Source organism: Pseudorca crassidens, chromosome 7 (assembly GCF_039906515.1).
Source record: "Pseudorca crassidens isolate mPseCra1 chromosome 7, mPseCra1.hap1, whole genome shotgun sequence".
NCBI lineage: Eukaryota > Metazoa > Chordata > Mammalia > Artiodactyla > Delphinidae > Pseudorca > Pseudorca crassidens.
In genome coordinates, this window is record NC_090302.1 from 62,744,888 (window position 1) to 62,759,116 (window position 14,229).

General features: G+C 38.5%; 1 protein-coding gene across 8 annotated transcripts in view; it reads right to left on the bottom strand.

Moving 5' to 3' along the window:
- The window catches only part of MPDZ (multiple PDZ domain crumbs cell polarity complex component), a 167,645-nt gene that overhangs the window by 132,454 nt on the left and 20,962 nt on the right, over positions 1 to 14,229 (bottom strand). For 7 of the 8 annotated variants that reach the window (XM_067744394.1, XM_067744390.1, XM_067744393.1 and 4 more), the window contains exon 2: positions 964 to 1,037. In XM_067744394.1, coding sequence (XP_067600495.1) covers positions 964 to 979 — 16 coding nt within the window. In that variant the 5' untranslated portion in view covers positions 980 to 1,037. Of the gene's footprint in view, positions 1 to 963; positions 1,038 to 4,525; positions 4,594 to 14,229 lie in introns of all 8 variants that reach the window. The other variant, XM_067744388.1, reaches the window with a different exon arrangement.

Genomic DNA, 14,229 nt, shown 5'->3' on the forward strand with positions numbered 1-14,229 from the left:
ATGAGGAACTTTCCTATGTGGACTGGTAGTCTTTATGATTTGTGACTTTAGTATAAAATAAGTGATGCAGGAAATGTACACCCATGCATTCTTACGGGCATAGTACCAGGAACAAAAGTCAAAGTAATGATCCCCATGATCACAAAAACAGCTCCTTCTCCTTTCCTGCCACCCACTCTCCCCACCCTTCCCTCAAAACCTGCAGGTGTCAAGCCACCAGCCATGATCATCAAGGCACCAAAGTGAAATCCAGATACCTTCCAATAATCATACCCAAAGAGTTCCCTGGAAAAGGTGAGGACTGCAGTGCCCGACGAGGGACGATGAGGGACTGGGTGTACCATACCTGAAATACCTGCAACTAGTTCTATAAACTAGCTTCTCTAAAACTAAAGAGCAGTGTGAAAAAAAGATTAACACATGAGTCTAGAAAATTTGGATATTTCAACCTAAATTATCTCATGTAGAAATTAAACTGCCTTAAATTGTCACTCGAGTTTGTCAACCTAAGTGTTTGTTACTGTTATTTTTACCAACTTAAAAACAAAGCTCAGTAGTATTTCACCTGCCAAGAATAAATTAAAAATAAGACACAGGCAATGATCTTTCAGTATTAAAAAAATTGTTAAAACTTTTGGTGCTATCCAGAAACAAACATTAACCAAAACTGGTTTCATAAATCAGAATTGGGTTTACATTAAGTTTTAATAAAACCCATAATTGGTAGAACATTTCATATACTCTCAACTTTTGCTTATAAATGATGTGTTTTTGATAACACTTCATATGAAATTATCCAAATATAGAAACACATTACCCTAGTACAATGCTAGTGGATAAAAAAAAATTTTTACTAAGTTACTATAGACAGAATCCAGATATGTAGAACACACCATATTTCAAAGATCCCAATGGAAGGAGTTTCAATTATTATCAAAATGGTCAGGAAGAAACAGGTCTTACCTATAGTTTCTAACATTGTTCCCAAGTTCAGTGTCCTTCTCTACAATGATTATAAACAGCAACTACAAGGAACTCTAGGGAGAAAAGAAAATGGAATGGTTATGTTTTACAACTTTAAAATTATATTCTAAAACCAAATACTCTAAAAAGCACTTGATACTACTATGATTCCTTTGACCATTAAAATCTTGTTGAGGTAACTTAAGATAGTTTTCTTTATAGGCAAAAAAAGTAATCATTTTAGGATTTATTCAAAATTATCTTATATTTGCAGATAATACTTGTATAATAAGGTAAAAGGCATAAAATCTGTTTTAAATAAGATAGTAGAAGTATCCAAAATATTTCCTTAAGAGCTTCTCAACACAGACCACTATAACCTTGGATTCACTTACAGATCCTTACCCATAGAGGAAGGCATTTACTTGGCTCCGCATGAGAAATTTCGTAGGCAAAAAAAAAAATAAAATGTGAAAAATAGAACAGGGCTTCCCTGGTGGCGCAGTGGTTGAGAGTCCGCCTGCTGATGCAGGGGACACGGGTTCGTGCCCCGGTCCAGAAAGATCCCACTTGCCGCGGAGCGGCTGGGCCCGTGAGCCATGGCCGCTGAGCCTGCGCGTCCGGAGCCTGTGCTCCACAACGGGAGAGGCCACAACAGTGAGAGGCCCGTGTATCGCAAAAAAAAAAAAAAAAAAAAAAAGCATATATGATCCTGCCCTTGAATGCTCAGTCTTAACTGGGAAGATGATTCAGACACACCAATTAAGAAATGAATTGTAACACTCGAGCAGTAAGTGAATCAATGCAAGATAACATATTAAATCACAGACGAAAAGCTGAATAAAAGAGAGCACAACATTAAAAAGATTTTTTAAAGTTTTCAAAATACCCTCCTGTCAATAATCTCTCTTATTCCCACTCAAAAAAATCTTCTCAACTCCTTCAACCCACACAGATTTCATCTTTCTCTGATAATACTCATCTAGGCTATTTAAAGTACCAGATACAGATCTCCGCTGACAATATCCGCACCACTAACCCATCTTTAACCTTTGCTGTCCAGCAGTTTTGCCCAACTGATTCCAAGTTACATCTATCCTTTGCCTTGCAGAAAACCCTGAGTCATTAGGAAGTCAGTGGGTCATTTCTTCAATGCAGAAAAGGAATCCACAACCAGACATCCTCACTTTTCATCTGGAAGATGAGACAGTGGATTTCTCTGAGAAGGGACAAGTTGCCCCCTGTAATCTCTTTAAGAGAGAATGCATTTGGGAAAAAAGGAAGAATGTGATGTACACAAGCAGATGCACAGACCATCAATGCCTGCAGTCAGCTCTGTGTAATAACTGAGAACACTACTTATTGGCTTCCCTTAACCCAGTTTAGAATATCACGATTTAAAATAACTCCACTTCAAATAGTCAAACAGCTCAACTACTGGCACTTGTTTTAGAAAGTGCCCTGGTGTCAAGAAAAGAGGGCACTAACCTGGAATTGAAACCTCAAGAGTGGTGTGACCTTGAGCAAGGGGCCTATCATCTGAACCTTAGTTTACCAGAAAACGCACTCACTCTTTGGGTATGTAATGATAAATGAGATTAGAAATATATATATACCAATTTCCAGCTCAGTGCAAAACTCCTAATTCTAAAATATATATTTACAATTAATGCTGAGCCCATGTATTGAATAGATTAGCATTCCAATGCCAGGCCTTGCATAGTTTTATGGGGGAAAATATAGGGAGATCTTTAAAATAGTTATATTTTTTATTCTTATTTACAAGGAGAATATAATAGTCCTTCATAAAAGAGAATATTATTAGGTCCCCTCTAAAAAAATTATTAACTTTTGACAGAATAATAAAAGGAAAGATACACCAACAGAAGGAAGCCCAGGTCTACAAAGGTGTATTTAATGCAACCGCCCAAGAGGAAGCATGATAGCAGTGAAAGGGCATGGACGAGGGAGTCTGATGACCTGAGTTAAAATTTCAGCTTGACCATTTACTAGCTATACACCCTTGTTAAGTCACCCATCTATCTCTTCTGAACTTGGTATTCATAAAGTTTTGAAAGGGTAAAATTATATGCATGAGTGCTTGATATACACAATAAAATTTAGTTCTATCCTCTTTCCCCTATGAAAAATTAACTCAGAAAGATAAACAGTATTCATGACTTGGAGAGGGAGGGGGATAGGCCTATGGATTTAGAGGCCCACTGATTTATGAGGATTCTGCAGAGAAAGCACAGAGTAAGCAGTTCCCAACTGAGAACAACACTGGTGTCCAAAAGTTCACCTACAAGTCAGGTCTGTGGAAGCAGAATTACTTTTTTTTTTCCAGAGAAACCCTTACCATAAAGGTTTTTTTTTTTTTTTTTAAAGATGTTGAGGAAAGGAGTTTATTAATTTTTATTTATTTTTGCTGTGTTGGGTCTTCGTTTCTGTGTGAGGGCTTTCTCTAGTTGTGGCAAGCGGGGGCCACTCTTCATCGCGGTGCGCGGGCCCCTCACTACCTCGCCCTCTCTCGTTGCCGAGCACAGGCTCCAGACGCGCAGGCTCAGTAGTTGTGGCTCACGTGCCTAGTTGCTCTGCGGCATGTGGGATCCTCCCAGACCAGGGCTCGAATCCGTGTCCCCTGCATTAGCAGGCAGATTCTCAACCACTGCACCACCAGGGAAGCCCCATAAAGGTTTTTTTTTAAAAAAAAAATTTAAAAGCTCAATTCAGCTGCAAGTCACTGACATTAGTTTCCAGATGACAGCTCCATTCCTCTGGATTTCAGTATTCAAAAATTAGTTTCACAGTTTGTCTTCTCTGCTCTGATGTCCCTCAAATAAACAGATAACTACTCTGATTTCACCAGGACAGAGACAAGAAGTTGAAAAAAATGTTCCTTTCTATGCCCTATACTACAATGGCAAGTATTCAGTTTTAAGTGTAAAACTCATTTGTAATCACAGAATTTTTGAGATTACAGAGACGGCATCCACTCCCATCAAACTGCAGACATGAATTCTCTTTCTCACCCTTTCACCGCCCCACCAACACCCTTCCCTCTTTACCCATTTCAACATTGTATGAAAATAGAACGGTACCTGGATGATAACCGTGGGTCATGGCCAATGGATAAGACATAAAGAAGGCTCAATACATTTCAGAAGAATGCCAAGTTCTCTGGGTTTTTCTAGGCAATTCATGCCAGCAGTGATGAATCAGAGGAGCAGTAAAGCCGCGAAATAAGATGTGGGTACAATAACAAAGAGACGGACACGAATGCTGGGGCAGAAGCAGTGGTAATAACGGCATAACGGCAACCACCCAGCATCTATTACATTCAGATCTGGGCACTGTTCAAACCATGTTATCAAATTAAGTCCTTTAATCCTTATACAATCTACTCACTGTACAAATGTGGAAACTGAGGCACAGAAACATTAAGTAACTTGCCTCACTGGTAAGTGATGAACCTAAGATTTGAACCCAGGCAGTTTGTTTCCAGAGTCAATTAATTTAGCTTCTACGATATACTGCCCCCCTTGATAAGAAGAAGACTCACCTTACCATTCTCTTTCCTCTATCCAGCCAAGTTCAACATTGTGTAGACCTTGCTCTACACAGGAGAAACTAAAAAAAGAAATGGCAACCCGAAGTGAATGAAGTCTGAAAGGGACTGGTTCAGACTATTTAACATAGCCCACAATCCACACAAAGGTATGAACAAGTCAGAGTTTAGGATTTTAGAAACTATGCGTAGGTACATCAAAGAAAGATCAGTAATATTCCCCATTTATGTAATGTCCATATATGTTTAAACAAATCATTTTTGAAATTCAAGATTTTAAGAAAAATCCCCAAGAAAAAATAAGCCTCTTTATATTAATATTCAAAGTACCTTTAAAAATATGGCTATTATATGTCAAAGTACTAAATCCCTCAACACAATGAGAATAAGAATATTCAAATAGTATAGGAAATACTAGCTTCTCTACAGTAGCCCCTCTAGCTACTGTTTACATACTCTGCTTGTAGCCATATCACTATTTAGCTACAATTGAGCCTATTTCAGTAGCCATAGCACTCAGAACTACAGGACATACCAATAATGGATCAATGAATTCAGTGCCTGTGAAGCACTATAGTGCTAGGCAAGTGCTGTTTCCATACATTACATCATGGGAGCTGGGGCCCCAACCATCTTGCTCTCCATAATATCCTCCACTGCCTGTCACATTATTCTCTCCATTTTCCAGATAAGACAACAGAGGAAAGGAAGAGGCTGAGGTCTTACTCAGGGTCACAGAGCTAGTAAGCCAGAAATCCTAGCTTTGAATCCAACTCTGCTTGATTCAAAGCCCCCACTTACTCAATCACACTATCCCTTATTTTCCATATTGTTATAGGAACAAAGAATGTGCAGGGCAATGTATAACACTGCTAGTATTTGTATAAAAGAAGAGGAGGGAAAAGATTTGTATAAGTCAAATTAAGATGTGCATGTTTATGAAAGCACAGACTATTCCTACAAGCTTTCCAAAGGCACTAATGGTGGGATGTAGAGAGCTGAAGGACATTAGGAGAAACTTATTCTGACCTGCACTTCTTCTGAGTTTGAAAAATTTTGTGTCAATATAAGGTGGCCAGATTTTGCAAATTAAAAATACAGGATACCTAATTTAATCTGAAATTCAGATAAATGAATAAATTTTTAGTATAAGTATATCCCATGTAATACTTAGGATACAGTCATGCTAAACACTAAATTGTGGATTATCTGAAATTCAAATTTAGCCAGGCATCCATTATTTAATCAGCAAGCCTACTCATGTACATATTGTCTTAGAAAAAAAGCAAATTTTAAAAATCATTTTTAATTTAAGGACTTTATGCTTCCTGCAGAACTTTAATATAATGACAGAGTTGCCAAATCCTTTACAAATCTCTAACCATTTTAGCTGTGACCATATGATTCTCCAGCAACTGGTTGATAACACTAGTTTCAGTCGAGGACAAAAATCAGACAGCTTCTTTCGTTTCTTTTAGAAACAGAAAGTTATTAATTAACAAATCATTTTACTTTTCAACAAGTTGTACTGGTATATGTAGGCACAGCTTTTGTGTAGTAGAGAATCAGTGCCTGAAACATAAAACAAATCATTCTGCCCAACACAGATTATATGGCAACTAACAAGTGAAAATATGTCTTATGCTAAAAATAACTCTACTAAGAGAAACTGCCCCAAATGCATACAATTTTCTAGTTATCTTAAACAATTCTGACTGTAAAAGGAGTACACCATTAAAAGAGCTTGCTGCAATGGTTTGTGGCTTGTCAAAGTCACTTAGCGTCTATTAATGCATTTAAATTTAGCATTTGTCTCATTCTTAGCTGCCTCAGCACTACCTAAAGTTAGCAGACAAGTACAAGGCTGTAGTCATTTGCAGGTAGTTTGTCATAAAGTCAATTGGCCACGACAGCAAAACTTACACTTGCAGTCATAATTCATATTCTAGGGTAACGTTACTGAACTACTGTTACTGAACTATTGCAAGAGCACAGAAACATCCAACTACCCACCAACATCATGCGATCATCCAACAGAAAACAGTCAGCTCTTCTTAGCATCTGTTCTTTAGAACTTCTCCCTCATTCTTACAGGATTGATCAAAAAAGCATTTGTGAACAAAACCTTGCTTTCAAGTTGACATTTATGAATCTCCCCGAATTCTTCAGTAGAATTTATTAATTCTTTTTTGCTCCCCCAAATCGAAGAAAATCAAGTTTCAAGGAACCTTGCTTTTACAGCATAAGGCAAATACTGATTGATGGTCTTGTCCTTCCTTTATAAAATGGAAAGATAAATTACCTATCCAAAATGAATATGCTGAGGGGGCCACAGGGTTAGAAAAGAACTCAAATTCTGTTGTTTACTGATTCAGCAACTCACGGGGCTCCTACATGATGAGCATGTTGTTAGGTGAGAGAATTAGAGGAATGGGGACACAGTCTGGGAACTCAGGGGCCAAGTGAATGGAAGAAAAAACAAGTAAACAGACACTTAAAACATAAGACAAGAGAGGGAGGCCATCAAACCCAAACTGAAGAGAAAGGGAAAGCTTCCCGGAGGCAGAGACCCCTGCAGAGAATTCTAAAGAACAGGTGGGAGTTAGGGCAGAACGAGTGATAGAAGAGCTCCCAACATAGAGGCAAGAGTACCTAGCACCTTTATGAGCACTGCAAATAGTTACTTATGCCTGGACCAGGCCTGAAGGAGACGGAAAGACAGAGGTGATGAGGCTAGAGATGTGGGTACAGGCTAAATCACTGAGGGCCCTGCATGCCATTCTTGAAGAGTTTAGATATTTAATACTGAAGCTTGTTTCGGTACAGTGAGTGACACAATCAAACTTTGTTTTAGAAAGATAACTCTGGTCATAGTGTGGAACACCTATAAAAGGGGAAAAAAAGACTGGAAACAAGAAGGTCAGGTAAGAGGCATTTTCAAAAATAGAGATGAAGGTGAAAAATAAATGAAAATGGGAGACAGATTTGAGGAATTAAGAGCTGTAAGCAACAGGACCTGGTAAAGTGGAGGTAAGGCAGATGAGTCTAGGATGAATCCCAGCTTTCCTGCTTGAGTTACTAACCACTGAATAGAGAATAAAAAAAAAAAAATAGCAGGTCAGTGGTATGACTGTTCTAGAAATAAAGCACTATAGTGATCAAGAGTTTAAAAGGCTGGGTTATACAGTACCTCATAACACTGTGATGGACTGAACTGTATGCCTCCAAAATTCATATGCTGAAGCTGAAACCCTCAGTGCGACTGTATTTGGAGAGAGCACTTTTAGGAAGTAATTAAGGTTATATGGGATCATTAGAGTGGGGTCCTAAACCAAGAGGACTGATGGCCTTGTAAGAAGAGAAAGATATCTATCTCCGTCTCTCCCTCCTTCCCCCACTCTTACCCTCCTTCCCCCTCACCACATGCAAGCACCAAAGAAAAGCCATGTTTTTTCTTCGGAAGGAAACAGTGAGAAGGTGGCCATCCACAAACCAGAAAGAGAGCTCTCACCAGAAACCAAACCCTGCCAGACCTTGAGGTTGGACTTCAGCCTTCAGAACAATGGGGAAATAAATTTCAGTTAGGCCACCCAGTCTATGGCATTATTTACAGCAGCCTGAGCTAATACAGATTTGAATCTTCCCACAGCCCCTGCTCCAAGGAATATGCCATTACACACTATGATATGCCCCTTTCCTTCAACCATAACAAGGGGAACAAGGGGTGGGCCCCTCACCCAAGGGAAGACAATCTAAGTGCTGACCTAAAAGGCAGAATTGGGCTACAGTCTCTCTCTTGGGAACTAGAAAGACTAAACCAATTAGCAGTGGAGGTACAGTGGAAAAGATACAAGGAGCGTGAGTAAAGAATGAAGAGGCTAAGATGGGGCACATGCCAGCCTGAGTTAAAAGAGACCAAAACAGAGACATGGGTAAAGACAGAAGAACACAGCTGACATTAGGAGAGAGGCAGGTATTCTTTGGGAGACCCAACACAGCCAGTGAGAGGGAAACAGAGTAATTGGTCCCTAAGATGCACGGTCACTGACATCCATTCTTACCATGCACTCCATTTTGCCAGAGGTAATTAGTATGAGTCTCTGTTTGTTCCATTCAAACACACCTAACTATTACAGGCTGCTTTGGTATAGCATCATACTATCACATCCCAAACAAACCAATATCCTGCTTAAGAAGTACGCTTCCTCCTTTAACTAATTCATGTGGATTCTCTACTTCCAATAAAGATTTGAGGGAGCTTACAAGCAAAGATAACTTTAATAGGACCACTGAGATAATTAAGATTTTACAGGGGAGATAGTTACATGGGAAAAACAAAGCATAAGGAACTGCTACTATGGTGGGTGAATAAAATACTATATTCAGTTTTGATCAGAGCCTGAGAAAAGCCATCAGGTTTCAATCAAACAAATCATAAATCCATTGTTGAAAAAGGAAATGTGAGATCCGACTGACAAGGTTTCATTCTATAAATGAAACCACAGTAACTGCGGAAAACATTTACAAATAATGCAAATATTTCTGGCTAAAATATTCCAGTTAAAGAAGAATAGAAATACTTTCACTTCAACCTCCACTAGAAAAATAAGCCAAATATGCATGTTAAAAATTAAAAGTAACACTTAAAAAACAGAAATGGAATCTATAGTTTATAAACCAGGAGGAAAAAAGATGAAACAAAGAATACTAAGCAATCTAAAAGAGGCTGGGAACAGAGAAGAAAAGAAAAAAGATAAAAGCATAGTAAACAAAAAACACAAGAGGACTGAAATAAATTCAGATATCCATATTCCCAACAAATATAAATGGGTTAGACTCATTTACTAAAGAACAGACTCACAATCTATATCTCAAAAATGAAAATGAAAGTTGCAGAATACAGTTTGATGTCACTTAATCTATAATTTTTACAGAATATAAAATAATAATATATGCTACATATAAATAGATATATATGTGCTTTCATCATTTCAACAATGAATTAAAAAGATATTTTAAAATTACAGTTATGATTACTTTTAGGGGTGGACAGATGGAAGTAGTAGCTTTAGATCAGAGAGAAGTCAAAAGGGGACTTTAGCTTTCTCTATTTTTTTTTAAGGAAACTATACTTTTAGAATGTTTAAACTTATATATGTAAAAAGTAATTGGGTTGAAATATTTATGGATAAAATGGTGAAATGTCTGCGATTTGCTTCCAAAAAATGAAAGAGGACAGAAGAAATAAGACTGGCCATGAACCTGTGGTTGTTAAAACTGAATGATGGATACATGAGGATTCACTGTAATATACACAGTGTAAAATGTACATTTTAAGTTTTTCATAATAACAATTAGAAAAATAAGAGAATGTCAGTAAACATATGAAAATGTTAATACCTAATTTTGGAGGATAGGACTAGAGCTGGTTATTTCCTTCTTTATTCACAATATTTCTCAAATTCTTCCTAGCACCCCTCCTCAACAAAAAAAGATTTCATTTCAAACTACTAAATTACTTGGAAAAAATTTTTTACCATTGGTAAATGCTACCAGAAAGATAATTTCTTCAGGCTAGATTACTTATACTCCAACAAAATGAAAGAAAATATTATGAAAAGACTTTTCTAAAAATTAGTATCTTATAAGGAATTTTCATTTTCACCATTAAAAACAAAGCTTTATTCTAATTTTCTGATGGCTACTCTGCTTCTAGTTTTACCAAGCCCTTTTAGATAACAGCCTTAGAAGCAGATCTTACGGCCCTGGATTAGCCAATTCCATGTGACAGAGCTAGCAGCAGGCAAGAAGTGATGAATGACTACTGCTGTTCTAGTTTTGAACATATAAACAGTGCAAACCAAAATCCCCACCTTTGGAAATTGATGGGTGAACCCAAGAGAGTACATAAATATAAATCTGTTTCAGTTGAAAGAAAACTTATCTTTCATGCATATGCAAATGATGATTCAATATTATGAACAGTCATATAATATATCTAAGCTAATATTATAATACGGGCAAGTGGCATATTAATCCACAATTATGTGGACATATATAAATTACAATCATTACTTTGACTAAATCCACATACGCTAAACAAATTTTGGTGAAAATAATGTCAACTTATTCCTTTTCCTAGGAATTTCCTAATACGGAGAAAAAAAACCTATTGAAAAGGAAAATATATATAATTTAGATATTAGGATATTTTATTACTTCTAGATACACTTACACAACAATGTGTTTATACTAACAAACATGGTCATTGGCTATATTTTCGTTTTGAAAGCTACTTCCTTTTATTTTTAAGATTGTTGGATTGAGGTGAAGGGCTAACTGTCCTTTCAAATAGTATAACATGTTCTATCCTTAACTGAAGATTCCCTAAAAGCACAAAGATACTAACTTTAAAAGGACATTTCACCAGATTAACATCCACTTCCAGAATTACACACTTACATTTTGTGATTCTTTTGAGTCAAATTCCCTTATTAACTGCTCACACCTAAAGATGAAGTCAATTTTATGGTTGAAAGGAGCCTCAAAAAACATGCAGGTCACAGACAAGCTCAAGTTCGCTGAGGTTTGGTTCTACAACAAACCGGTGGTGTGTCAGGCTGCTATATATTACTCAACTGACTATTTGAAAGGCTGAACTTTTTTTTTAATATACTAGACAAACCAATTCCATTTATATTCCATTGTATTATATTTATTTCCTTCCTCCTCCACCATCATCCATATTTTTTTAAAAGAACAACCAAACACACACACACACACACACACACACACACACACACACACACACACACAATTTTCTCTCTTGCTCGCACGCGCTCTCTCTCTTTCTCTGTCTCTCTCTCTCTCCTAGAGAACTGGAGATTCCAATACTTTCTCTCTGGTCACCCATTTTTACATATTTTCCATCCGTAATGTTCTCTCTTAGTACATTCCTACAGGACAGGGACCCTCTCCCCAAATCAACTCACACCAAATATGGTGACTCAGAAAAAAGATTTAGATGCTTCTGAGAATGAAGCTTTAGCCTCTCTGTTCTCTCCCTAGCCAAACTCAGAGGAATTTACATTGTTGAGCAGTTTGCCCCTGTTTGCTACCACATTTTCAGCGCTACGAGCCAAGATGCAACAGGCTGTGCACGTTTGTTGGACACAAACAGGCAGGGGGATTCCTCCAAAGCCTGCCCTGCAGGCGAGCAACATCAGGCAGACATCAGACTCCAGAGGCAGCTAGTCGCACATAAAGCGCTCACTCCAGCCACATAATTGTCTTGGGGGAAACCAAAAATGTGCAGGAGGATTAACTCTGTGCCACAGAATTCTCAGGTGTTATTCCTACAGTTGGCAACCAATTCTCCAGAGAAATTACCTCATGGCTCTGCCTCCTGCCCTTTTGCCTGCCTGGAATGAGGCAATTCTCCAGTGGATCAGGCCAACAGTGTCCTCGTGCTTAGAAAAAGCATGAATACTCAAAGCGTCCCCATGGGACCCTGAAACATGGCCTGCAGCTGCTCTGTGTTAGGACTGATCAACTGCAGGAGGAGGTAACAGATCTCTGTCATTCCTGGCTGCCCTCTCAAGGATGATGAGTTTGTGAGATCTCAATGACGATACTGGTGCAGAACAAAACAATACGTGGCTTTGTCAGTTGTGACTCAATGACTCCTTAGGGTAAAGCCCTAAAGAACAGTGCAGAGAGACAACCTTCCCAATACAGATAAAACTGTGGAACTCAGAGATGGGAGGTGACAAGAATATTACAACCACGCTGCTTCAACTCACCTCCCCACCCAATTAATCCATGCTCTTTACCAAAGATTATTTCTAGGGCTTTTCCCCATAACTTTTAAAATAACTCTCCTTCCACCATTTCCAAATTGCTTCTCCTGTTCTGGAATCTTTTCTATAAAAATGACGAAGCATCGTCTATCACATGGCCTACTTAGCTATCATTGAGCTCTAAGTACTATACATAATTAGATATTTTTATCTTTCCACATCAATCAGTGTCTCCTAAATTCAGTTTGTGGCTTTCCTGATTTCCCTTTGCTGAATTTGGATGGGAACAAAGATAAAGTTTACAAACTTTACTCAGAAAAGGGCAGCCTCAAATTTCTAATAGGAAATCCTCTGGGAAGAAAACAACATACTGTAGTGATATTTAACGTAGCTGTTTTCCTCTCCTGGACTATGCCTGTGGTGACTATAGAGGTCTGCATCCCCTGTTGGTTTAGTTCCAACTCTTTGCACAGAGGAGAACCAGGCATATACGAGAACTGTTTGTGAAAGATCATGCTCTCTTGCTCTGAGTCCATTCTCTGTAATAATTTTCATGAAGAAATTTAGAACCCTTAAGTTTAGCTGGCAGAAGGAATCAAAGCATTTTTTGCAATTACTAACGCTTAATGATTTCAAATATCTTATTTGAAGACATCAGAAAATTTTGAGCTTTTACTCTTTCCAAAACAACTTGCTAACACATTTTACAGATATGGAAGTAGAAAGTCAAAGAAACTACTAACTTCCCCAATGTCACGTAACTCACATCTTTTATTAAGGAATTGTATTTCTATATCCATTATTACGTGAGGGTACTGAAAAGTCTAGGTAATAAAACATCAACAATTACCTGAAAGTTTCAGCCAAAAATAATCTTAATTTAACTACAAGAGGATTTGGGGGCAGAGAAGAAGGGAGAAAGTAATAAACTTAAAAATCTTACTCCATCAGAATGGGTGTCTATGCTAACTCAATTCCCTCAACAATAAAATGTTTAATTTTCCATGTTATTTTGCTGATTTTAAAAAAAAAGCAACTTCATTCTTCAGGTACAAATTCACCACCAAATACTCCCTTCAAGAACCAAAGGTTTGGGCTTCCCTGGTGGCACAGTGGTTGAGAGTCCACCTGCCGATGCAGGGGACGCAGGTTCGTGCCCCGGTCCAGGAGGATCCCACGTGCCGCGGGGCGGCTGGGCCCGTGGGCCATGGCTGCTGAGCCTGCGCATCCGGAGCCTGCGCGTCCGGAGCCTGTGCTCCGCCACGGGAGAGGCCGCAGCGGTGGGAGGCCCGTGTACCGCAAAAAAAAAAACCAAAAAAACCCACAAAGAACCAAAGGTTTCCAAATATATATTCACCACTAGAGTATCTAAAATGTAGGCTTGGTTGTAATCCACAAACTAAAGCATTAATTTGTCATTTAAGACTTTTAAAACATGCTATTCAATGACAACGAATAATAAAACTGCATATAAGAGGGCTTCCCTGGTGGTGCAGTGGTTGGGAATCTGCCTGCCAATGCAGGGGACACGGGTTCGTGCCCTGGTCCGGGAAGATCCCACATGCCACGGAGCAACTAAGCCCGTGAGCCACAACTACTGAGCCTGTGCGTCTGGAGCCTGTGCTCCGCAACGGGAGAGGCCGCAAAAGTGCGAGGCCCATACACTGCGATGAAGAGTGGCCCCCGCTCGCCGCAACTGGAGAAAGCCCTCACACAGAAACGAAGACCCAACACAGCCAAAAATAAATTAATTAATTAATTAATTTTAAAAAAAACTGCATGTAAGAATTGGTTGCTATTACATCTACTATAATAATAACTCTTCCAGAGAATAAATAGTCCATAAGTGAGTTTTTTAGACAATGAACCAGCATTATTTTTACTGTCTGCAATGAAACC